Source organism: Pleurodeles waltl, chromosome 6 (assembly GCF_031143425.1).
Source record: "Pleurodeles waltl isolate 20211129_DDA chromosome 6, aPleWal1.hap1.20221129, whole genome shotgun sequence".
Classification (NCBI taxonomy): domain Eukaryota; kingdom Metazoa; phylum Chordata; class Amphibia; order Caudata; family Salamandridae; genus Pleurodeles; species Pleurodeles waltl.
Window position 1 is genome coordinate 151935864 of NC_090445.1, and position 27297 is coordinate 151963160.

The following is a 27297-nucleotide window of genomic DNA, read 5'->3' on the forward strand; positions in this document are numbered from 1 at the left end:
GAAACAAAACCTTTTGACAGAGGTTTTGCATCCGGCCTCAGCCGCGGCGGAGCCTCTATTACCTTTTAATGACGCTCTGCTGGATCCGGTCTTAGAGGTGTGGAAGAAGCCGGCATCTTCCCCAGCAGTTCACAGAGCCGTGGCCAGGAGGTATCGGACGGCTCCAACTGATCCTGGTTTCCTATCTAGGCACCCTACGCCGGAGAGCTTGGTTGTGCAGGCCTCCTGTTCGTCCAAGTCAGCGCCTGGTTCTTTCCCGACGGTGCCTGGGGACAGAGACTCAAAAAAGCTAGAGGCGCAGTCGAAGAAGATTTTTTCGTCCTGCAGTCTGGCGTTAAAAGCCACTAATGCGACCTGTATCCTGGGGAGGTATATTCATGCTCTGATGGATGACATCTCCTCTTCGTTTACAGAGCTTCCCCAGGGTCTTTTGGATCTTGTCTCTGATGCCCAGGCTGCTGCGACCCAAATTATCCAGACGGGACTGGATACCACCGACTCGGTAGCCAGAGCAATGGGCACAACTGTGGTGGAAAGGAGACAGGCCTGGCTCCGTAACTCGGGCTTTTCGGCGGATGTACAGTCCACATTGTTGGATCTCCCGTTTGATGGGGACAAACTGTTTGGGGCTAAGGCGGATTCGGCCTTGGAACGTTTTAAGGAGAGCAGGGCCACGGCTAAGTCGTTGGGACTCCAAGCTCCTTCTTCCACGGCCTCTTCCAGATTCTTCAGGAGGTTTCGTGGATTTGGGCGTGGCTCTTCCTCCTCTTCCTTTCGGGGAAGATATCAGCAACCTGCCTCTTCCCATCCCTATAGATCTTTTAGGGGGAGGGGTAGGGTCCGCACCAGGGGAGCCTCTCAGCAGCACTCTGCCTCTTCCTCATCCTCTGGCGGGGTGCAGCAGGGGAAGCAGCCTTAGGCTTCCACCATTTCCCACTCACTCCTCTCCTGTAGGGGGAAGATTACAGCATTTTCTCACCAAATGGGAGACTGTTACGTCGGACACTTGGGTTCTCAGTGTTGTGGGAAAAGGCTACACCCTTCCCTTTCGGGAGTTTCCGCCCCTCATCCCGCCCCGCCCTTCGTATTGTTCACAGGAACACCTCCTGTTGCTAGAACAGGAGGTAGAAGTCCTCCTTTTAAAGGGCGCGGTGGAGTTGGTCCCGGAGCAGGAAAGGGGTCAAGGAGTTTACTCAAGGTATTTCCTGATTCCCAAGAAGGATGGTCGTTTGAGACCAATTCTGGACCTGAGGATCTTGAATTGGTTCCTCAAGCAGGAAAAGTTCAAGATGCTGACCCTAGCACAGGTGCTTTTGGCGTTGAACATGGAAGACTGGATGGTGTCTGTCGACTTGCAGGATGCTTACTTTCATACCCCGATACTCAAGTCACACAGGAAGTATCTCCGGTTTGTGGTGGGATCGCAACACTACCAGTTTGCGGTCCTTCCGTTTGGTCTTACTTCAGCACCTCGAGTCTTCACGAAGGTGATGTCGGTGGTTGCGGCAGAGCTCAGAAGGAAGGGGATAGCAGTATTCCCTTACTTGGACGATTGGTTGATCAAAGCCAAGTCCCCGGAGCTTGTGTTGCGTCATCTGCAGTCAACAACCCAGTTGTTGTTCGACCTGGGCTTTTCGGTGAACGAGCCCAAATCTCACCTGGAGCCCTCTCAGCGCCTCCTGTTCATAGGGGCAGTACTGGATACGACATTGGGTCGGGCCTTTCCTCCGCCTCAGCGGATTCAAGATATTCAGGATTTGGTTCCAATGTTTCGAAATGGAGCGGTAGTTCCAGTCCTCAAGGTCCTTCGTCTGCTCGGTCTTTTTGCCTCCTGCATTCTGTTGGTCACGCATGCTCGCTGGCACATGAGGGCTCTTCAGTGGTGCCTCCGAAGGCAGTGGTCTCAACACAGAGGGGATCTAGAGGGTACTGTCAAGATCTCCAGAGATGCTGCTGTGGATTTGAAGTGGTGGATTGCAAGCAACAATCTTTCACAAGGAAAACCGTTCCAGCAGTCGCCACCAGTGGCCACAGTCATAACGGATGCTTCCACTCTAGGGTGGGGAGCTCATCTGGGGGATCTGGAGATCAAAGGTCTTTGGTCTCCAGAGGAACAGATTTTTCACATCAATCTGTTAGAGTTACGGGCTGTACGTCTGGCTCTCAAGGCCTTCCTCCCTTCCCTTCGTGGTCAGTCGGTACAGGTCCTAACGGACAATACTACCACGATGTGGTACATAAACAAGCAGGGAGGAGTGGGGTCGTACCTTCTCTGCAGAGAAGCTCTTCGACTATGGTCCTGGGCAAAGGACCATCGGATTTGCTTGATAGCAAACCATCTGGCCGGAGTCTTGAACGTGCGTGCGGACAGTCTCAGTCGCCACTTCTCGGCAGACCACGAGTGGCGTCTCCATCCAGATCAAGTCTGTTTAATCTTCCAGAAGTGGGGGTTTCCTCGGGTAGATCTGTTCGCCACTCGAGAGAACGCGCATTGTCCGTTGTTCTGCAGCCTTCAGTATCCGATGCAGGAAGCGTTGGGGGACGCGTTTCAAATGACCTGGTGCGGCCAGTTGCTTTACGCGTTTCCTCCCATACCCTTGATTCCTCGAGTATTGAGGAAGATTCGCCAAGACCGGGCTCTAGTAATCTTAATAGCTCCGGATTGGCCAAGGAGGGTGTGGTACTCCGACCTTCTCCAACTCTCAACGTGCCCGCCGCTCCGTCTCCCTTTCAGGGCAGACCTCCTCTCGCAGTCGCAGGGGCAGGTTCTACACCCCAACCTCCAGAGTCTGCACCTACATGCCTGGAGATTGAACGGGGCAACCTGAGTTCCTTCTCTCTCCCGCCTGAGGTAGTGGATGTTATATTAGCGGCCAGGCGACACTCCACTAAATCTATCTACGCTAATAGGTGGTCTAAATTTGTTGCGTGGTGTGGAGAGAGGCAGATTGATCCTTTACAAGCTCATCTATCGGACGTTTTGTCTTTTGCTCTATCTCTGGCGCAGAAAGGTTGTGCAGTGGCTACCATTAAAGGTTATTTATCGGCCTTGTCAGCCTTCATATGTCTTCCAGACCAACCATCTTTATTTAAATCCCCTATTGTTATCAGATTCTTGAAAGGTCTTCTAAATCAATATCCTCCAAAGCCATTCGTTATGCCGCAATGGGATTTGCCCTTAGTCCTGACTTTCCTTATGGGGTCCCCTTTTGAACCTATGCATTCTTGCCCCTTGAGGTATTTGGTTTTAAAAACAGTCTTCCTGATAGCTATAACATCAGCAAGGAGAGTGAGTGAGTTGCAGGCCTTATCAGTAAAACCCCCTTATACAACTTTTTATGGGGATAAGGTGGTGTTGAGGACCAAGGCTGCTTTCCTCCCGAAGGTTGTTTCACCCTTCCATTTGGCTCAGGCAATTACTTTGTCCACGTTCTATCCTCCGCCTCATCCTTCCAAAGAGGAAGAAAGACTGCACCGTTTGGACCCAAAGAGAGCGTTGAGCTTCTTTATCGATAGAACAAAGGATTTCAGGCTGGAGGATCAGCTGTTTATTGGATACGTGGGCAAGAGGAGAGGAAAGGCAGTCCACAAGAGAACACTATCCAGGTGGGTTGTTCTTTGCATTAAAATATGTTACTCTTTGGCAAAGAAGGATCCTCCTGAGGGCATTAGAGCTCATTCCACCAGAGCTAAGTCGGCCACTTCGGCCTTGGCCAGAGGTGTTCCTGTGGTCGACATCTGCAAGGCCGCAACTTGGTCGTCCCTTCACACTTTTGCAAAACATTACTGTTTGGATTCTGAGGTTAGAAGGGACGGCCATTTTGCACGGTCAGTGCTGCAGGATTTCTTGGTTTGACCATTTAGGCACCCACCGCCGGGCGTGGTACTGCTTTGGGACTCTATTCATGAGGTGAGGAATCCACAGGTAGTTGTATCCATCAGAAGAACGAGTTACTTACCTTCGGTAACGACTTTTCTGGTGGATACATTAGCTACCTGTGGATTCCTCACGGTCCCACCCGCCTCCCCGTTGCCTTTATGGTCTTGCCAAGTAATCCTTGAGTGCGCTCCTCTTGATCTTTGAGGGTGCAATAGATGTATATATATAATATATTTGTATATATATGGGTATATGTGTATATATCTTTATGTATATACTTGGTGTGTGTATATATTTTAAAAGAGAGAGTTTTATATATATATATATATATATATGTACATAAAAAGATTTACAGTTATTCATACAATGTGGTGTATTTTTACAATATAATGGATGTTGCTTTGTTCTTTCATTGCATTGCCTGGTTGTTCTCATGCACGTAAAAAATGATTGGTACTGACGTCCGCACGTCGTCGAGGACCTCTTATTGCCTGTATGACGTCAGACGGCGTCGCGTGCGAGACAGTGACGTCCTCGTCGACGTGCAGAGACTAGTAAGAAGATTTCCGTCGAATGCTGGCGCCATGGGAGTATTCATGAGGTGAGGAATCCACAGGTAGCTAATGTATCCACCAGAAAAGTCGTTACCGAAGGTAAGTAACTCGTTCTTTAGTCCCTTTGCCTAAGCCATAAAGTAACATTTGGCACATTCCAGTTTTCCAGTTTACCAACCTCTGAGAGAGTTGTTAAACTGATGCATGTACCTGGCATTAAAACTACCAAGAATTTACCATCTATGCATCACAACTTCTGAAACCTGTTATCCACACTATTAATTTGTTTACTTGTTTATGTTTTTAGGGAATTCTAGTGAATAATAATCAAGATCCACCCAGTCACTTATATATTCTACACCTCTAGAGGAGGACAATAGATTGGTCAAAACAGTACAAGAGCAAATATAAATATATATTACTGAAAGACGAAATGCAAGGAGTGTGATTAGGAAGTCTGATCCTTTAACAGAAGTGGTTGGTGCCAATCGATTAAGCTGGAAGGTAGAGGCTGAACCTAAAAACCGTGCACTGGCTCATCTTAGACACTGCATTGACATAGATATGTTTTTAATAGTCTCTTGATCTTAGCTTGACCATATGCCCTTGCATTAACATTGATGGAGGGGCTCATTAAGAGGAGGGCATAGTGGGGCAGTTGCATTAAATTGATGAGTGTCCCATTCTTTCCATCGCACAGTTTAGAAGGATAGCCATTAGGTTTCTGATGGCAGATCCTAAGTCTACAAGCACTTAGACCACCACCCATCTGTCACAGTACTGCCAGTGTTTTACCTTGAAGATACCCCACTGTTTAGGGTGGACTTTCCAAATCTAATTTTTTGTTCACACCCTTTAAAGATGTTATTTCCTTGGTCTTTGCTACAGACTGTGGTGGAAAGAGGGTGATTTTATGAGATTTTGGAATGAGTGAGAGATCTTCCTGAAGCTGGGGAATCATATATTGTGTTTGTGGAGGTTGCAGTTATATGGGAATGTTCCTATAGCCATTCAGAGGTAGACAGATGGAAGCTAGCAGGAGAGAAGTGGACTGATATCCCCTTTCCTCTTTTTACTATCGGTGCTGTGATTGTCCCAGCGTTACATGCACATTAGCCATTAGTACCAGTTGAAGGAAATGAATCTAATGCAGAGAAGGGACTGGATTTTAAACCCATTTTGGGTAATATTTCAATGCATCTAGGTTACAAATACCTACCTACAGTATTATCACGTGCACTGCATCAACCTATCAGGACATTGTAAAGTATACTTGGATGTACTTTTCTTAGGTCTAGCCATACTTACTTTGGGGGCTACGTGTATGTTGAATTAATTTTCTTTCATATATTTACCTTACAAACTAGTAGTGGGTCAGTATATTCTGTACAATATTATTGCCATGAAATTTGAGACAAGGGACATACTGAGCTGCTGAGGCACCCCTACTTTTTCTGTCATAAAGGCTATTTCCACAATTTGTCACCAACAGCTTCATCATTATTACAGGATAAAGGCAACTAGAAGCAGAGATTAAAACATGAACTATGAAACTGTTTGGAAAGTATGTGTACTTCCAGGATATAGATTTGATATGCACACCTGAAATGGGTGTTTCGTTTTCTTTCCTAGATACCACGTCACTGAGCCCTACTGGAGCAGAATGGGAAAGAGCTGCAAGGTGGTAGTGTGCGGGCAAAATTCAGTGGGGAAGACGGCCATCCTTGAACAGCTGCTATATGGTGCTCATGTAGTTGGTGAGTACAGATTAAACCCCTGGGATATGTACTATCATGAGCTGGGTGACTTCACCACCAAGATTGTAATCAGGTACAGTCATCTCTCTCATTTCTAATATTGTAATCAAAGATAGACACCTCAAAAATAACAATGTATCCATGGATCAACCAGTCATCACGAACAGTGTTATAAGTGATAGGCCGCTTGCCTTTTAAGGTGTAGTAATGGACAAGTCCTTACCTCCTACCGTATTATCTGGGACAGACTCCTGATTATCTGTAGTGTAGTAATGAATAGAGACCTTACCTCACGCCCCCCACAGTGTATTGGAGATCGGCACATCACCTCTCACATTGTAATCAGGGTCAGAACCCTCACTTCCCATAGTGCAGTAATGGAGAGAACCCTCACCTCCTATACCACTTCCTACTGAGGGTGAAATGCCTCACTTGTAGAATAATCAGCTCTCCTCTCCCACACACTAATCAGGGTGTTCATTAACAAATAGAGCCCTCAGGTACTACAGTGTAGTCAGTAACAGACCTCCTGCAGTGCAATTAGTGACTTCACCTTTATAGTGCAATCGATGAGAAATCCCTCACCTTCGAGTCTGTGATGATGGACCATAGGAACTAGATGTTTGAATGAACGTCCTTTCCATGGCTTTCAAAAGCAGTGCCTTCGGGTCCTGTCTATTTTTCCTAAATGATGCAGTTCTGCTCTGTCCTTTTTTTCTGGTTAGCTCAATGTGTGTCCTCAAATACAAAATACAATAATACAAGCCCACTGGAAGTGATTTTTTTTTCTTTTCTGTGCATCATCAGAGCAGCGCACCAATGATTAAATGACACCTAAAGTATCCCTCCAGTTTTTGAGTGTGGTTATACCTTGTGATGGGGGACAGGCCATTACTTAGCTTGGAGATGTTTCTTTTACCCCCCACATGCACACACACCTCCCGCAAATTGATAGTATCCAGTGAAAGTAGATCAGATGTGGAGCTCCATCTGATCTACAATCTAAAAACAATCTAGTCCAGTTTAGGCTGTAGTGTGACCTGTGACATTTTGGCTTCATAGCACAGGAAACCTGTAACGTGATGAAAACAGAAAGCTGCTTGGCTTTGGCTGCAAGCTTTGGTCACAACAGGAGAATATATAGTCTGTAAAGGTTTTCCCAGCAGTGTTAGGAAGACATTTCATTGGACCTCTTTGAGTTGCTGTTATCCCTTAACTCTTAGATCCTACATGAAGCCTTGCTGCTGTGACCCCAAGAGAGATTGAGTGCTTACCTGCCTACACAAAGAGAAGTACTGCACTTCCCAAGAGGAGCCAACCTGATCCTAGTTGACTGGGAAAACTCCATGTAGAACATCAGAGTGGACCAAGGTTACTGAAGAGCCACAGAGTTTCCTCAGTCCAGCTGCCCAGGATAATCAAGCTTGAAGAATAGCATCATCTTGTTTGTGGAATATTGGCTATTTTGGACTCATTGGTGAGCCTACATGATCCACCTGTGTTTAGAGGGAAATGATGATGGGAGTGACCTTATCAGGTGATACAGTCCGTGGGTGCTGCCATCACCATTTGAAAATCTCACCGCAGCTAGTAAATCTCACCGCAGCCAGTAAATCTCACCGCAGCCAGTAAATCTCAACCGCAGCCAGATATTGGTGCCTTCATATTATGTACAACACCATTGTGAATGCTGACCGTCTATTACATATGCCTTCATTGAAAATATAGGAACAAGTTGGTTGCTGGGCTCCAGCAATTTAGACAGTGTCCTAGCCAGGCATTGTTTATGGGGTATTATTTCGCCATAGGTTTCAACAACGGATCATGAAACTACTCCAGTGACTTCTTTTCGGTGGGATCATTGTTGCTTGAGTGTTTTCGTCATTGGAATTATTGCTTTTGTAAGTACTCGAAGCACAGCAGCGAAGGCATCAGCCCACTGAGTTGTTCTCTTCAGTACCCAACGGGATACCCCTGCAGGACTTGGTAAAGAGCCCCCACGTTTGCATCTCTTAAATAAATATGAATCTGTGGCAGTCAAAACGCCTTTGTAAAGAACAAGACACTCGACCAATTCTGACATACCCACGAGCCGATCTGAACACAGCCTTGTTGGATAACATTCACCATATATCCAATTTTATAAAATTGTTGGGCTTAATGCATAGCAGCTGTGTAGATATTTGGGTTTGCATCTCGGTCTCTTTCGTTTTCTTTATGGATCCCAGTTTTAATTGCTCTGTTCACATACCTGGTTACAGCATGGACTGGACATTGAAGTTACTGCATTTTGTTTACTGCTTCATACTTTGAGTTTCTAACTCCGGTTCATTCGGAATGGAGTAGTATTGTTGTAAAGTATTGCACCCCACATATATTACCTATTAACCTCTAACTGCAGTACCCCAGGAAAATACCACATATTTTTTAAAATTATTGACAAGGCCTAAGTGTTTGAAGGAGCTCCAACAAAGCCCAATACCATTCAGGACTACCCAGGATTACATAACCCAGGTCCTAGCACGAAAATCAGAATTACTTAAAACCCTCTGACAACCAACCAGTACTTTTATTCCATTAAAGATGATACTTATTTTCTTTCTTTGCTCTACTGCCCTTTCTTCCCATTCCTTTAGGTCTCAACAGGTAGACTATGGAGAGCTCATTAGTAAGAGGACTCCAAGAGCTCATTCGTTACAGGACACAAAAGACACACAATAAACATGTCCTCGTACCTTCACAATGGGACTTTTGGACAGTCTTTAATATTTGGCTACTGTTGTTCCGCTTGATTTAGGTATTGCCTCTTACAGTATTGCCTCCTACAGGTTGGATATTAGCATTTGCAACAGACCACTGGATACAGTGGTTCCGATCCATATTACTTGCAATGCCCTTTTTAATGTTATTTTAGTATTTTGTAATGCAGAGGGGCGCCAGCTCTGATGTTGATGTGCCAAATTTCTCCTCTTCCCTGCCCCGCTTCACTCTCCACTTCTTAATTTTTTTCTTTCTTTTTTTTTTCTTTTTGGAGGGCACGACAGATGTCAGCTGCAACTGGGCCACTCCTTTTTTTTTATTTGTCCATTCTAACATAGCACCCATGTTGGAACAGTAGAACATAATTAGACAAAAAGACTGCTGTGCTTCAAGATACATGCTTTGTGCTCATATTCAATATACGTGGGTGCATCGATTGTGACACATGGGTACACATGCATGCAGTCAGCCTCCATCTTAGAATTAACCATTCCAAAATGGCTATTGTGTCCTCACATGAATGCTCACATGAAAACATGCGTCCCTTCTAACGTATGATGACCATTTTCCCTTTTTTTTTAGTTTACTGATCCAACAAGGCTGGTGGCCATGTTAAATCAGTAAAAATAAAGCATTGGCAAACGCCTGTTAAAGGTAGAATCTTATGGCTTTGTCAGTGCTTGTTTATCTTTTACTACCAGTTTGCCTTCCACAGTCCTGATTCTTTCTTGCTGTTCTGATGCCACCCCTCTCTTATCCTGTTTGTTTAAAGCTTATCCCTATTTCTGTCATACTTTTCCCTTTTCACCTTTCTGTATCTTTCCTGCTCTAAATCATTATTTCCACTTCCAACTTTTTCGCTGTGTTATTACATCGTTCTTTTCTACTCTCACACACTGTCTTCAACTCTTTCTCTTTTTCTCTTTTCCCCATCCTTTATGCTCCCAATCTCTTCACCACGGTCCTATTTATCTCCTGACTTTTTCAATTCCTTTATCAGTGCAGCTCTTCTGTAGACCTCTCTGCCCATACCATCTTCCTCTCCAAGGCAAGAAATGATCACTGAATGTATTTTCCACGTTTGTTCTTTTATTCAAATTGACTGGGTCGCAGTTGAGCGCTGTTTCCTTAAAATCTCACTTATAAATATCCATAGCAGAGTTAGTTGGTTAGCGGGTCCAAGAAAATGTGCCAGTGCATAGTGGGCTTTAATAGAAGGTGTCAGTTTGTAGACCACGATCTGTGGAGGTAAGTGTGAGGTGACATAAAATGGAAGGGTCTGGTGGATTCTTGTGTTGCCACAATACAAATGAATTTTAGGAAACTTTTTGGAAATTCACATACCGATACCTACATGGGCTGAGGGAGAAACTTGCATTGGACACAATTAACCATACTATATTGCTGGATCAGCTTAGGCTGATTGGGATCACTGGTCCCGCCTTGGCTTGGTTCGGGTCCTCTTTAGTCAGCCATCAACAATCTGTCATCCTGGCCTTTTTTACCTCTTTTCTCTGGCCATTAAATTGTTTTGTTCCATGGGTATCGGCCTTGTTCCCCTACCTGTACAACATTTGAGTTGAGCCTCCAACTCATCCACTGTCATGCAGATAATACACAGTTTACTGTTCATTTGGGGGTGTTCTGCGTCATCTGCTGCATTGTGCCAAGACGGTTTGAAGATTTTTGCAGATTGGGAGACCACTGGCTCAAAGTCTAATACACCTGAGATCACAGGGGTGTGCACGTATTAGTACCCCTTGGATGGAACAATACTGGTCATTAGAAATGGGCTCCTCCCACTCCCCAGTTGCCACCATATACAATTTGAGGGTGACCTGGCGATACACTCCAAAATATCTTCTGTGTTCTAGTCAAACTGATTTCATCTTTAGAAAGTTATGCTACCCGTGACAGGTTTAATTGACTTCAACGTTTATTAAGTGAATGTACCTTATTTTGTTTTCTTCTTGATTGTTCTAGCATAGGATAGCTGTTGCATAATGAAACCAGAAATGGCAACTTTGTGTAAGAAGCTTACAATGTAACATAACATCTTAGCACTTTGCAAAATGTAATATCAATATCAACATTTGTAGCGAGAAGTTCAGCTTGCTATCTCATCAAAGCTTGTTTTGTTTTTCAAGACACTGCAGCCTTTATCATTTGTAACCCAATGTCTTTTGTGTCCAAAGTCAGTTTGTTTTTGCCAAGTGTTTATGAAGGTATTTGTACACCTTAGTTGTGCACAAACACCAAAGCTAGACATGGTAGGCACAATTTCAAACTAGATACTAGAGGCTGGGAACTCGTATCTGAATTGGGCCTAAAATGTGACTTTCAGTTCAGTCAATCTTTATTTTGGTTTTAAGACAAAACCATAAAAAGAACAAAACAATAATAAAATAGCAATTCATAAAATCAAATAAAAGTCCCTCTGCAATCTTTTTTTTAAAACACTACTTTAAATAATATGCCACATTTTGTGGTTGCGCCACAGTTGGACCGCCAGTTTCCCCTCACAGGATGGGCTGACGGTCCTAATCCGCCAAGACAGCGCTGCATGCAGTGTGGCCCTGGGGATTACGGCCCCCCTCTCCGCCAGCTTTGAAATGGCAGTAGCACTGCTATGTAAAGGCTGGCAGACACGGAGTGCAGGGGGGCACATTGGGGCCCCTGTACTGTCCATGCATTTGGCATGGGCAGTGCAGGGGCCCCCATGGCAAGCCCCGTTGCGCAATTCATTGTCTGCATTGCAGACAGTGAACTGCACAATGGGTGCTGGTGCACCCTACTCACTGCAACATTGCATGCAGCCGGCTCAGTGATGAGCCAGTGTCAATGTTGTAGGGTGCTCCCCGCTGGGCCAGCGGGGAACTCGTAATGGGGCCCGCAGGAAGGCGATCGCACTGGCGGCAACCTGGCTGCGGGAGTTTGGAGGATGGCCTTTTCCGTCCACCAAACTCAAAATGACCCCCTTAATCTCTTAAACAGAGAAACTGAAAATGTTTTAGTAGATTGCTTATAGTGACCACAGAACTTAGTAAAGTGCACAGTATCCTGTTGTGAAGTGCTATCACAGCTTGATGGGCCTAATGTCTTAACTAATGGCTTGACACTATATGCAAAACAGGCTTACTGATGTGCACATAAGCTGGAAACCAATGGGCATACATTTATAAAATTACAAATATGTTCAAAATTACAGTTGGCATAACTATATAGAGCCACTTTCAATGGGGCTTAAAAAGAATCATCACAGTAAAATTCTTCTCCCACGGTTTGTCAGAATAGATGACCAAGGTCTTTTTGTTGATCACATAAGGCCAGGTGATTGTTGCATTGTCAATTGGACCTAAAACTCTATGTAGATTAGTGTAGCCCTGGCCATCCCATACCGCTCTCAAGCACAAAACTGCACTTTCGCGTCTAAAGTTAAGGGTGGTAGGGAGGGACCTCTGGGATTGATCCCCTCGGAACATCTGTGCTGCTGCCAGAGAAAGACAACACTGTAAATTATCTGATTGTCTAAAACACTTTACAATGTCATGTGTGTGCCCGAGAAAATCCAAGTGCAGGTAGCCATACTTCTGCTGGCTTATGCAAATGAATAAATAAAATAATCACAGCTGTGTGGAGGGGAAGCACTTTTTTCTGTGGAAGTACACTACTTCTGCCCAATCAAAACATGTCCTCCTGCATACTAAGAGGTGGGTGGAGCCGAAACCCCTCTCTGTGGTACTTTTGAAAGCTCATTTTTAGGTTGATCACATCATGTTTGATGACAGCTGCGCTGACAAGCCAGCCCTAAATGATGTTTATTTAAATGAGTTGCTTGTTATGTGCAGATTATAAACTGAATTGTCTCTATGCACAGAAGTCAAGAGACACTGCGGAAAAGGATGTGAATTCAAGAGAGTTCCATAGTTCTAGAGGAAAAGGGATCAGGTATGAGGGATGCTTTAGAACAAATTAAGTGAGATTTGAAAAATGTATCCATTGTACCCAGCAGCAGTGCAAAACACTTCTCTGCAGCCCTTTTTAAACAGGCCCCCACCTTGGACCAAGACGCTGGGAGTGTTTAAAGTTTATGGTTGCGAATACTGGGCAGAAGTACCTTTACAGCTGTTGGTGCCAACATCGACAGAAGACCCGAACACCATAATCATTAAAATTGATGGCTCAACACAGTGACAGTAGGCTGTAACTACCCTGTTATTGAAGCATACAGCCTGGGTTTGCTATAGCAACTGTGTAGTGTGTGGCCAGTTTGTAAGGGCCATTCAACATATATTGCTTGGAAATCCCATAATTTCACCTCAAGCCACTGGTGCCCTGAGAAACTGAGAACCATTTAAGTGCCCTCGTCCCCACCTTTACTTCACACAGCACAGGCCTCTGCTTTCTCTCTCGCTCTTTGTCACTTTACTTTGTTTGTCCTCTTTCTCCACCCCTGTCCCCCTCCTACAGCTACATGGTCACGGACCGTGAGGAGCAACCATCTCAAATTGAAAGTTTGATGTTCAAAGGCCTGAGCAGTGAAGCACAGGCTTGGCCCACTCTACTTGGAATACCAGAACTTGCCCTGCTCTGCGCTGTTACACTGTGGACCACTTAGATCTTTAGGATTTCACCCACTGGGCGACAGTGCCATTTTTCAGCTGACTGGGAATAGTGCCAGAATGCCTGGTGGAGTTGCCTTAAAATCAGCCATACTAGTTTTGAGTCATTTTGTTCTGGACTGCGAGCAGGAAGGCAAAGAGGCAAGAGGACTAGAGTGGTTGGGCATTCTCGGTTGTAAATGTTTGCAGAACGTGTGCCTTTTGATTGGAGGTACAAGGCTGGTAACACTTTGCTTTGAGATGCTTGTCCTTCATTCCCTCTTGCAAATCATATAATTTAATGCTACATACATGCAAACAGCCACATGGTCAAAGTACCCAACCTCCCTGTCTATATTTTCCCACTAAAAAGGACAAAGTAACTCAGTCATACAGCGAGGCAAGCCAGGATTTGATCCTGGGAAGGTATGACTTTTAGTCCAGTGTTCTTGGTAAGGCTGCACTTGTTCTGTCAGCGTTTCTCACAAAAACCCCTGACTCCTCTACTTTTCAAACACCTTTGTTATCAAGAACATTAAACATCCGGGGCACATTGTTTCCTCACAGGCTCGCAGACCATGGAGACCCAGGAGGACATCTACGTAGGGACAGTGGAGACAGACCGAGGGGTCCGGGAGCAGGTGCGCTTCTACGACACACGGGGCCTGAAGGACAACATGGAACTGCCAAAGCACTGCTTCTCTTGCACTGATGGTTATGTGCTGGTCTACAGCATTGACAACAAGGAGTCCTTTAAAAGAGTTGAGATCCTAAAGAAGGAGATCGATAAGTCCAAAGATAAAAAGGAGGTGGGTGAATTCCGATTTCTGCAGTGCAATAATACATGACAGAAATGTGTTCTTAGTAACATGATATATGTATCAATTTGTCTTTTTTGTAGCACAAACATCATGCTTATTTGAGGATACATGTGTTATGTCCCAAACCTCGCCACTACTGATAGAAAAGGTTAGTGGTGACAATGCCTGGCTCCATTCGTAGACTGACTGAACATTAATGGTTATTAATATCAGCTGCTTCCACAAATGTTGACTGAACCAATATAAATGGTCAGTGGCAGCTCTGATTGGTGACTGACTCAAGAGTAATGGTCAATGACTACAGCTCAAGCCTGAAATGTACATAGACTCAACAATATGCATCTTGGAGGTTTCAATAACTTCTTCATCCCATTGCAAAGTTCCTGGGCATCAAAATTCATCTCTGGCCTGGGTTTAGGTAAGTCTTCCACACCGAATAAAATTAGTTCTTCCCAACCCACATTTTCAGCTTCACAGGGCAAGCACTCATTCTCACTCATCAATAGGGTCAGTGCACTCTGAAAATTCCCCTGATGTCCTGGAATATGTCTTCCATGCTACTGTACGTCTCACCTGACTAACGGCAGGTCAGTCACATCAACCCATCTTTTCTGCCCCCACCCAACATACATTTATTTTACGTCTCTATGCTTCAGTTAGAAGGTTCTCAGAAAATTGGACTAACTAGCTGAAGTACTCTCCCTCTCTGGCCGCTCTTATGTCACCTGTAACATAAATGCGATGAAACCAGAGATCTGCAAGGCAAAAAACAGAAGTTAGTCTTTCATTTTTGGCACTCAGACTCTGGAATGACCTGTCTCTTCTTGTGAGACTTTCAAGAGGGGAACCGAAAATCTTCCTCTTCTTTCCTCGCTATCCTCCCTTCTAAACCCCCCCCCCCCGACAGCAGCAAATCCGATGTGTCTTCTGCACTTCAATTGTGCTACTGCCCCTGAGAATATGTAATGCTCCTATTCATGATTTTTTAAATTCATCTTAGATTGTATGTTTCACCCTATATAAAGTGGTCCATTGCTTCTTGGGGCCAGGGTCGTGCTTAATAAATGTATCCAGTGAAAATAAATACAAAACATTTATAGCCAATGCATGCCCTTTAAAAGGAAGGGATTTTTTCTCAGGCGTAGATCTTCTCTTTCCCGAAGTTTGACATTTTACTCATGTCGCATGTGGATAAATGGTAGACATCAAGCTGAAAAATTATTGTTAAAAATAATTAAAATTCTTTTGCATGATGTATCTATAACAGGGCCTAATGCTGTGCATAGACTAACCAGGAGGGAGCTGGGTTTTAGAAAAGTGTTTTTCCTCCATGGATTCTTCAAAGCCAACTGGCCACCTTGGCTAGACAGTAGTTGCAGGTGCAAAGCTCTCTAGTAGAACAGCAGAAACGGCCTATCCTTGCCTGTAGCCTGCATCAGTTACTTGTCTGTTGGCTAACTAAAGCTTAATCCTATGTATGCACAACACGCGGTGACAGGCTTGCTTTAAACTTCTCTTTGAGGGCTGTTTTTGGAACTTTTGAAAATATTCTAGATCCAGCCAACAGGTGTGGACTATGTAAAGCATGGGAGTTTAGAGTTGATGTGGTGCTATAAAATCAGTATTTCATGTAAGTGATGGCAATCTTAAAATAGAAGGTTTGAGTGACACACAAACACATCCACTAACCCACCTACCCCTGTAGCTTATAGGATCTATAACTATTACATGGCACACTTGATCCATACCATAACAATCTTTGGGTTTGGCTTTATGAATCCCACTAGTTGCATTAACACAGTAAGTACAAATATGCATGCTGAAAATGCCCCTGCAGTGTTGCAAATAACATTCACAACACTTTCCGGAAGTACACCCGGAAAAAAAACAAATTATGAATCTGCATCCATGTGATGTAGCAACTTGTGACTGCAGATTGCTTTAAGATTCAGGCTCAGAAATGATATTTAGTGTACAAAAAGCAACTTGTTCCACTTAATGGATTCAACCAGGATTACCAGACATATCTATGCACTCTAAACACCACAGTCCTGATTTTCAAAAACAATAAGGAATTAGCTCCAGTGAGATTCCTTCTAAGTTCAGAATACATTTCCCTTTGTTTCTGAATTCACAAAAAAACTCCACAATTACTCCTGGGAAACTGAACAAAACCCTTCTTCTACAAAACCAGTGATTTTGCAAGCATTCCCTGCCGGTTCCTACAGCCCCAAAAGTATACGACATAGGTGCCCTCTTCGCCAAGGACCTTAACAATATTCCACAGCTAAACTCAGTGAAGAAGGGTGTGTTTTGCCATCCATGCTTGCTTCATGATTACCCTTCTGTCCTCCCCCAGCAAATTGTGCTGCCTTCAATAGTGATAACCGCCTGCCTAATAGCCTGTACTCTAGTCTACCTACCTCTACATACACAGCCTCAGTACCGGTTAGGAATTCAGTGCTCAAACCGCCTGGGGAAGTACCATTTATGCATAGTATCTGACACCCATTATCAATTTTTTCTGCTGTGCAATGAGGGAAAATATTCCTTGTAACTATTGTTTTACGCTACATTCCTGTTATCACCCTTTTTTGCCCACCCAGTATTCTTCAGGAGGTATCTGGAGAAAATTGAGCTGGTAAAAACTAAGCACTGGGTGCAATTTGTGCAAAACTTGTGGTGTACGCTATACATAAAACAGGCTCAGTCGCTGCTCGCGCCCTGTACACTTTAGGTGATTCTTGGAATGAACCCGTCAGTATGCCCAAGAGAGCTCAGAGCCATGCAGCATGGCTCATTCTTGGCCCTCAGGGCAGTGACCACAAGTTTCCACTCTTAGGTCACTCCACGGGCTCCCAACAAATAACAAACTACAAATAACAAATCTATCCATGATCCACAGACATCTCCAAGACTGCAACCAAAACTAGCTCACAAAAGACAACTTTATATATATATATATATATATATATATATATATATATATATATATATGGCACCAAATCTAAATTATTTTACAGCTCACAATTACTATTGAGTCCAAATTACAATGATGTATTTATAACATTAGAATATTTTCTCACACAATAAATAAACTTTATAAAGTATATATCACCTGCTCGATACAGTATGCGCATTTGTTTTACTGATCCAACGAGGCCAACATAATGCTTCTAATATAAATTGTAAATAAAGTGTCAAAGCCTGCAGGCAGCTATAATGGTCACATGTATTCGTACAGATTGCCACAGTAGGCTAATCACTCCATGTCAGAAACCCTGGAGTTGTTACATTTTCACTTTGATAATCTTTGTTAACCCGTTTCAGAATGGAAGTGTGTTGCTCTGCAAACTGTAATTGTGCACATATTTGTAATTGTTTGACCGTATGCCTCATGGTCATCTTCTTTCATAAACCCTGGAGATAGAAGCATTGCACTGTGAAAGCCCTTGCTCGACTGTCTCCTGAGAGTGGAAAACCTAGCCGTCTGCCAGGGTATTGTTTAAAAAAATTAAAAAAACACTACTGTCCTTTCTGTCATTCACATTCTGCTTTGTCCCGTGATAGCATATCATATGGGGCAGTAATGTAGCTCATTTCTGCCTTTGGCGTTGTTACCCTGTGAATTATGTCATTTTTTCTGATCACATATGCACCGCTGCCTGAAAATGCATTTCAGTGCCTGAGGTGAAGACAAGTCTGTTATTTTCAATTTTTTCCCTTTCATAGGTATCCCTTGAATCTTAACCTTCTCTTTTTTAGTGTGTCCTGCAGCCCCCCAGGCACTACTGGGCCACTCTTTTGCTAGTCAGTGTGCCACATCCCGTGTAGCCACTACTTCCAGAGTATGCTGCCATCTTGGAATTGTATTATCCACAATGTATCATTGTTTTACCATTCCAAGATGGCCTCCATGTTTAGAAGTTTTATCTTGGCCTCCTTGGATCAGTAAAACAAATACATATTGATAATCGTCCATCTCTTCTCTCTTGATACACAGGTCACTATTGTTGTTCTGGGGAATAAATGTGATGTGCAGGACCAAAGACGAGTGGACCACGAAGGTGCACAGCACTGGGCAAAAGTGGAGAAAGTGAAGCTGTGGGAGGTGACCGTTGCTGACCGCCGGACTCTCATTGAACCCTTCACATTCCTGGCCAGCAAAATGACCCAACCCCAGAACAAGTCTGCATTCCCGCTCAGCCGCCGTAACAAAGGAAGCGGGTCACTTGACAGCTGAGTGCGTCATTACCTTGCCAACATATTGCCTCTTGGCACATTGTCCCTTCCAGCCTCAGTATTTATTTTAATTTCAAAGTAAGCTATCAAGAACAGAAGATTGACTTGTTCTTTCACAGCTATTTTGCGTCTCATGGTGAAAGCAAAGCTTTTAAGGCCTGACTTATGTCTACCAAGGAATTCAAAATTTACTTGCACTTGCTGAACGATTATACAATCTTGAATCTTAAAAGTTTGCTTATGTTGAATGTCTATGAGCTGCAAGGAAATAATCATTGATTAGTTCGAATTAAGAGGGGCTTCCTGGGTCGTTATGGAGGTTACAAGTTGTTCACTCAGAGAAGTACTCACATCAGGCTTGGTGGAGCTGCATTATTGGGGTACACACGATCCGGCTGAGGTAAAATATGGTAAATCAACAATATTCTGGCATTGAAAGTAAGACTGCAAATCCTCTTGCATAAAATAACAGACGGTAGCATATGGTAAAAGTGCATTATCACTACAATGAAAGGTCAATCACTTCTATACTCATGGGATATCAATAGTGATTAATCAAAAGTGTCATACATAGTGGACACTTGAAAGTTGTTTCGCCATGATATTTATATTACTTTTGGAGACATTATGACCTAACACTTGAAAGAAGTGTCACATCATAGTTACATTTATTCGATTTGGCCGACGGTGCTGTGCAAGTCTCATGTTGATTTCGATCATGCATGTGTCGCGTCATAGCCAGACTGCATTGGCCCGCTCTGCCATTGGGTACGTTTCTGCTTCCTGGTGGTGAGACTGAGAGCTGGTCGAACTTTGAGCTGAGGTCGGAGCTGCCTTCCCGGCCCCGATAGCCCATGATCAGTGTTGGAGCTCAACGCCTTGGCTCAACGCCTATCACCAGAGCGCCTGTTGGCCCCTATGGTTTGACGGGCATGCCTAATTGGTGGGCTGCAGGTGCGATTCATACCTGGCGATACTGTGATGACACAACTTGTTAAGGTGTGATTCTTCTCCTGAGCAATTTGTGGAATGCCACGTAACAAGGAGTGGGTCTAAACATTGTCAGGTGACCGTGGTATGGATCCACTCCTGGTCAAAGTGTGATCTTTCACCTGGTGATTCAATGTGCCTGGCCAAGGTGTGATCTTACACCTGGTGAGTCAGTGTGCCTGGCCAAGGTGTGATCTTACACCTGGTGATTCAGTGTGCCTGGTCAAAGTGGGATCTTACACCTGGTGAGTCAGTGTGCCTGGTCAAAGTGGGATCTTACACCTGGTGAGTCAGTGTGCCTGGCCAAGGTGTGATCTTACACCTGGTGAGTCAGTGTGCCTGGCCAAGGTGTGATCTTACACCTGGTGATTCAGTGTGCCTGGTCAAAGTGGGATCTTACACCTGCTGAGTCAGTGTGCCTGGTCAAAGTGGGATCTTAAACCTGGTGAGTCAGTGTGCCTGGCCAAGGTGTGATCTTACACCTGGTGATTCAGTGTGCCTGGTCAAAGTGTGATCTTACACCTGGTGAGTCAGTGTGCCACGCGATTATACCAGTTTTAACTCCTGATGATCCTATAGTTGCAGTCCTGCTCAAGGTATGGTGATGGGGAGATTCCACAGCTGGTAAAATGACTGACTTTAGGTTCTGATTTCACAACCCCTCGTGGTCTCATTTGTAGGTATTTCACGCCCTGATGAAGACATGATGTCACGCCTGCAAAAGGTACAGGTGAGCACACGTGATTTGACGCACGAAGATGGCATTATTTCCCACTTTATGTGATAGGTGATCCTCTTGGTGGTAAAATAATTCCACATCCAAAGTATTTCACACCGTCGTGACGAGAATAAATCTTTGCACGCTGTGCTTTCTATTTCCTGCACTAACAATGTTACCAGTGCACATGCTTCTGTGAAGTATTACATTCCCTTCATGACTGTTGAGGTAAATTGATAATTCCGTCCTTCACTTGGCATCTGTTGTATATTTCAGTGTGATTGTCAGTCCATCCCTTTCACCATGGTTCCTGCCATATCCATTTACGGTGTAACAGCGCCATCTAGTGATCATGCTACACTAGTCTAATGCCGTAAGATTCCCACCTTACTGCATGTATATATTCATGTAGCTCAGCCCTAGATGTGTAGCAGCGGGACGCAGTACACTATAGGGGATGTTGGAAGATGATACAAGATATTGTACTTCAAGCGGGGATTTACATCTTGAAATTAAGTGACATATTTACAATTGTGTTTCATATTCACATTTTTAGGCACCGGGAGATTATATGATTTTCCCAGAATCACTGGATTTTCAGCCAATTGTTGAGGCAGAGATAGAAAACCAGGTCCCTAGTTTCCAAGTCGGTATTTTAGCCACTAGGCAGTATTCATTCCCATACCCTTGTCTTTTGTGTAAATCCAAGAAATTAATCGGAATGTTTCAGGGTTGTCCCCGTTTTGTCCGCTATGAGAAAGGGAAGGGGCTAGTATGGTCATAGTACAGCTTTTAATGCGAGATAACAAGAGTCCCTAAGCCGAAATCAATGCAAAAGCTGTAAATGCAGGGTCTGCAAGCACGACAGAATCAACACGACATGTTCAAGGATTAACATTGTCCTTATTCAGCACAAGGGATGCTCAAAAGAATAATAGGTGCCCAAGTCTATGAGGCATTGCATGGCCTTTTTATCACCGCTTCTGTGTACATGGACCCAATGTGTCGAAACTTCACATCACATTTGATTCACGTCTTTCTGTTCTAATACTGAAGAGATACTTTATAAACATAAAGTGTTGAAAGTCAATTGAATTTTTTTATAACCAAGTTTATTTAGTTTCGCTGAAAGTGAAAAACAAGAGAACAACAGCATAACAGTGAGTACCTGCAAGCAAGAATGAATGAGGCAGATCGATACATTGCCTGTAATTGCAGGCCTCGCAAAATCATAAAAATGTTACTAGACCTGCAGGTCGAGTAGCTTGGATAATCTACTTGACCTAACTGTAATGTACTTGACCCGATAACGGGTCTCAAATTGTGTGATCTTAGGCAAATAGCATATTTTACAGTCGCCTTTTTCTTCATTCTCACATATGAGTGCACCTTCACATTTTTGAGTTCAGCATTTTTGCTGTAAAAAAAAAACCTTTTTTGTTTGATCAAATACACTGAATGTTGGCTCCATGTATAATAAATCTAGCCCACATATAGGGTACACATGATCCATGCATGACTTGCCTCGTAGTTTACTAATAGTTTTACCATCAGAGCAGGAGTGTTTTACAGTTTATGTTTAAACACTCACTTTAAATAAATATATTACTAAAGCATGATGTGGTAGTGCACTGTCATTTACAGACAGTACATTTTCCAAGTAATGTCCAAATCCTTCCCACTAACTTGCAGCTTTACTGATAAAACTATATAGTGTATTAACAATAATCTGTGGAAATTGGGTTTTAGAAAAAAATTATCATTTGCACATCACCAAGTAGTGTTTTGACTTTTTTTTTCATCCTAATAAAATATGTTTTTCATCACACAGAAGTACAAGAAATGGTCTTTCACAGCTACTGAAATATATTTTGAAATGTTTGTAAAGTTGATTTAGTTATATAAATGTTGTGTGTTAGGAAAAAACCTGATATCAAAAGCCTTTCATTTCACATAGGTCAGACAGTTCACCTTACAAAATCCTGGAGCTCTGCAGTCACAAGGAAAAGTATTTGCATTGCATGAACACAGAGCAAATGTGACAAGAATAAGATTTAAAGGCATCCTAATTGCTAATTCAGTTTCTGACTGAACAGAACACCTCTTCTTTGTCTACTAGCCAGAAGTGTTGAGTGGATTCTAAAAATAGCTCGACTTCATAAAATAAAACTCGATGTAGTGAGTGGTCGAGTAGATTTTTTGAGCCCTGAATTGACAACATTCTCTCCTCTTGCCAGCCCAGAACAGAATTACACTACTTAGAAATTCAACCCATGGTGTGTCCGCCATTTCCCCCAAATTTCCTCATATTTCTGAGGGCAGCCACGTGCCTCATAGATGGGCTTTTCTAGTTAAGAGCACCAGTCCAACCTGTCTCACCATTTAGAAATCGACGACACCACTGGGCTTCTCCACAGTTGTGCAATGTCTCTTTTAGCCACTAGGCATGCCACCCCGATAAATGTTCAGTCCGTTTGTGTCCCTACAACTCCTCCAGAAGGCCCAGTAGCACCACCCTCGCAGTCAGAAAGTCAATGGAATTACATATTTTAAGCATCTGAGCTATAACCACATGGGGCTAAATTGTGGTATATGTTTCACTGTTGAAAGTAATTAGATTACTGTAGTGTTTTTAATTCCTCGTACTGCATGGGTGTGTAATGCATTACCCTCACAATGTATTGTACATATCTCTATTGAACACCCCAGGGCTGAAAATATATTTACTATCAACGGTGCAAACACACACACACCGGGACATGTAACCGGCAATGGAACTCAGCAGGCTATAACACTGAAACAGGGAGAGAGAGACATTCTGATAGCCAACATGCTTCCATCTGAGACTGGGGTTCAATACTAGTGGTGCATGCAAGACTACGGTATTTCCAAGAGGGAAGCCACTAAATGCTTTAAAGTAGCACGAAAACTTACAAATATAACTACACATACAATTTGTTGCTTTCTTTTTGCATCCATACTCAAGTTTCTTTCTCACATCGTTGAAATTGATGCTTTCTTTAAAAAAAATCATATTTGCATATGTTTTACTAACTTCCTCCACCTCCCCAGCCTTCAGATATACAGGGAGTGCAGAATTATTAGGCAAATGAGTATTTTGACCACATCATCCTCTTTATGCATGTTGTCTTACTCCAAGCTGTATAGGCTCGAAAGCCTACTACCAATTAAGCATATTAGGTGATGTGCATCTCTGTAATGAGAAGGGGTGTGGTCTAATGACATCAACACCCTATATCAGGTGTGCATAATTATTAGGCAACTTCCTTTCCTTTGGCAAAATGGGTCAAAAGAAGGACTTGACAGGCTCAGAAAAGTCAAAAATAGTGAGATATCTTGCAGAGGGATGCAGCACTCTTAAAATTGCAAAGCTTCTGAAGCGTGATCATCGAACAATCAAGCGTTTCATTCAAAATAGTCAACAGGGTCGCAAGAAGCGTGTGGAAAAACCAAGGCGCAAAATAACTGCCCATGAACTGAGAAAAGTCAAGCGTGCAGCTGCCACGATGCCACTTGCCACCAGTTTGGCCATATTTCAGAGCTGCAACATCACTGGAGTGCCCAAAAGCACAAGGTGTGCAATACTCAGAGACATGGCCAAGGTAAGAAAGGCTGAAAGACGACCACCACTGAACAAGACACACAAGCTGAAACGTCAAGACTGGGCCAAGAAATATCTCAAGACTGATTTTTCTAAGGTTTTATGGACTGATGAAATGAGAGTGAATCTTGATGGGCCAGATGGATGGGCCCGTGGCTGGATTGGTAAAGGGCAGAGAGCTCCAGTCCGACTCAGACGCCAGCAAGGTGGAGGTGGAGTACTGGTTTGGGCTGGTATCATCAAAGATGAGCTTGTGGGGCCTTTTCGGGTTGAGGATGGAGTCAAGCTCAACTCCCAGTCCTACTGCCAGTTCCTGGAAGACACCTTCTTCAAGCAGTGGTACAGGAAGAAGTCTGCATCCTTCAAGAAAAACATGATTTTCATGCAGGACAATGCTCCATCACACGCGTCCAAGTACTCCACAGCGTGGCTGGCAAGAAAGGGTATAAAAGAAGGAAATCTAATGACATGGCCTCCTTGTTCACCTGATCTGAACCCCATTGAGAACCTGTGGTCCATCATCAAATGTGAGATTTACAAGGAGGGAAAACAGTACACCTCTCTGAACAGTGTCTGGGAGGCTGTGGTTGCTGCTGCACACAATGTTGATGGTGAACAGATCAAAACACTGACAGAATCCATGGATGGCAGGCTTTTGAGTGTCCTTGCAAAGAAAGGTGGCTATATTGGTCACTGATTTTTTTTTGTTTTGTTTTTGAATGTCAGAAATGTATATTTGTGAATGTTGAGATGTTATATTGGTTTCACTGGTAATAATAAATAATTGAAATGGGTATATATTTTTTTTTGTTGAGTTGCCTAATAGTTATGCACAGTAATAGTCACCTGCACACACAGATATCCCCCTAACATAGCTAAAACTAAAAACAAACTAAAAACTACTTCCAAAAATATTCAGCTTTGATATTAATGAGTTTTTTGGGTTCATTGAGAACATGGTTGTTGTTCAATAATAAAATTAATCCTCAAAAATACAACTTGCCTAATAATTCTGCACTCCCTGTAGTGACAGGTTCTCCTGAGATGTACACGAAAGTTTGGCTTGCAGCAGCTGGTTAGCAACACCTGAATCAAAATTCCAAATTCATTTTCACATATTCATTATAAACTGCCTAGTTTTAAGATGGTGTCTATTCAGTACTGATTCAGAGACATTTAAAAAACGTCTTGGTCTGAATTTCCATATTACAAATTGAAATAAAAAATGGGAATTCAACTTTGTTGCTTTTCAAAAGTGCATTACTTAGGGTAGGAATTTCGGTTATGAAAACCCTACGTGGTTGCATATTCAATTTCAGCCTATTAATAGACTATTCCATCCTAAGAAGCATACTAAAATGTACTGTAGAGCAAAATCTTGGTTTTATACTACATTCTCCTCTGTTGTACAAACAAGCAGCTGTAAGATGATTAAAGAGTAAAAATGGGAGTTCTGCTCACATTGTTAATGGAGGGAAGGGAGGTTTAAAATACACTGATTGGCTATCTTTCATATGTCTTTCAGTCTGAAGTCTGTTTTTCAGAAATGAGGATTTATAAGGAAAAGTACTGCAAAAGTACAGAGCATCGGAATTGAGGGGGAACTCAAGTACAAAGTGTATTAAGAGGGTGACTTTTTTGAGACTCCTCCCAAGTTATATATTGTCATTGGTCAGTTATTCAGATGTTGTGTTTGGGTTGTCCATCCCCATACAGATGTCTTTACACCAGTCGTGCCTGCACAGCCTAAGCATTCACACGCTTTTCTACTTATTAGTTGGTGGGAAGTTTACTCTGTTGCTCAGTCTGCAAGTGTATCCTTTCGTGCTGACGCTCCTCTTCGGTAACAGTGCTACAGAAAAGAAAATGAAGGAACAACATGAACAACACTCACAGCTTAAGAGAGATCCTAGGTGGGTGTTTTATATTATAGAGACACAGTCATATATAAAATGCCTTTTATTCTCCTTAAAGGTTTCAGAAGTGGATTAAGGGTTCTGAAATGTAGTAAAGGTCACAGCGAAATGCAGGCTTACGTGATCAAGTTTGTTACTTTTTGAAGGTTTTGTGTTTTAAAAAAAATATTTCTGTTGCATTTTATGAAGGTTATTTTTTCACATTTCTTTTAATATTTTCTTTGCTCTATGTCTTGATCTACATGCCAGTTCTTGTTTTAAGTGTGAGTTAAAATGCAACTTTCACTTCATCTCTTGCATGTCTTTAAAGCATAATCATTTTTTTCAAAAGTTTCTTATTTGGTTAAATCGGTGTTTATCATGTAATGTTGATTTGTAATAAAGTTGATTAAATGACAATGTATTTGCTGTGTTGGCGTCTAGGTCTTTTGCAGGAAATAAACCTAAAAACCTTGGAATGACTATACTTATAACAACTTTACTGTAAACTAAGCAGTATTACTCACCTCTGAATACTACAGCCAATTTGAATCTGTCAGCTAGAACCCCACAATGGTAAAGATGTCAGGGCTGAGAGGGATTCTTACCGTATTTACCCTTCAGTTGCTCATTCTCATAATTGTATGAGGATTCAGGGTGTCAGTTGACACGAGTCATCCAAGTGTGAAGTACACACAAATTACAAGGAAAATATGAAGTACCGTCTTACACTGGAAATTATATTAATAGATAGCATGCATCAGCGGTGGCACACTTCCCGTTCCATCATGGTGTCTTCGAGTGTTTGAAGTATGAGACTTTCCCTAACCAATATATCAGAAGTGTCAAGCATGACAGAGACTGTATACAAACAGTTTAAACCAATACTTCTTTGCTTGGCAACTTTGTGACTTGTTGAGCTCATTTGCTGTCTTACCAGTTCGCTCCCAGCCTCCATCCATATGTACGTTTGTTGTTTTTGGACACTTAAGCCCTCATTACGAGTCTGGCGGTCTTAAGACGGGCCAGCGGTGAAGAACGCCAAATTACGGTTTTGGCAATTTGGTCTAAGCCAAACCGCCGATCCTCCGCCCATCCCACTGCTTTTCTGCGGTCTGCCGGGCTGGAGGTGAGCACCTCCAGCACGACGGATGCTGTAATACTGCTAGCGGTATAATGACATGGGAGACCGCCAGCATTTTCTGGAGGTCGCACCTCCAGAAAAAGCTGGCGGTCTTGCATCCTGGCGACAGGAATAAGCATTCCTGTTGCCAGGATACACTCACACACACTTCCTCATACCTGCACGCATGCACTCACACACTTCTACACACAGACACACCCCCACTCACCCACGTAAACAGGACACATACACCCAGTCACACTGACATACACAAACACCGGTGACCCGCATGCATTCACTCCCCCGCCAGCACATACCCACATTCACTCCCCCC

The 27297-nt window shown here is 43.2% G+C and overlaps 1 protein-coding gene across 3 annotated transcripts in view; it reads left to right on the top strand.

Moving 5' to 3' along the window:
* NKIRAS2 (NFKB inhibitor interacting Ras like 2) overlaps positions 1–26262 on the top strand; it is a 64696-nt gene extending 38434 nt beyond the window's left edge. For 2 of the 3 annotated variants that reach the window (XM_069237668.1, XM_069237669.1), the window contains exons 2-4: positions 6067–6191; positions 14120–14361; positions 18377–26262. In XM_069237668.1, coding sequence (XP_069093769.1) covers positions 6098–6191; positions 14120–14361; positions 18377–18616 — 576 coding nt within the window. In that variant the 5' untranslated portion in view covers positions 6067–6097 and the 3' untranslated portion in view covers positions 18617–26262. Of the gene's footprint in view, positions 1–6066; positions 6192–14119; positions 14362–14453; positions 14541–18376 lie in introns of those variants that run through there. The other variant, XM_069237670.1, reaches the window with a different exon arrangement.
* The last annotated feature ends 1035 nt before the right edge of the window (positions 26263–27297 follow it).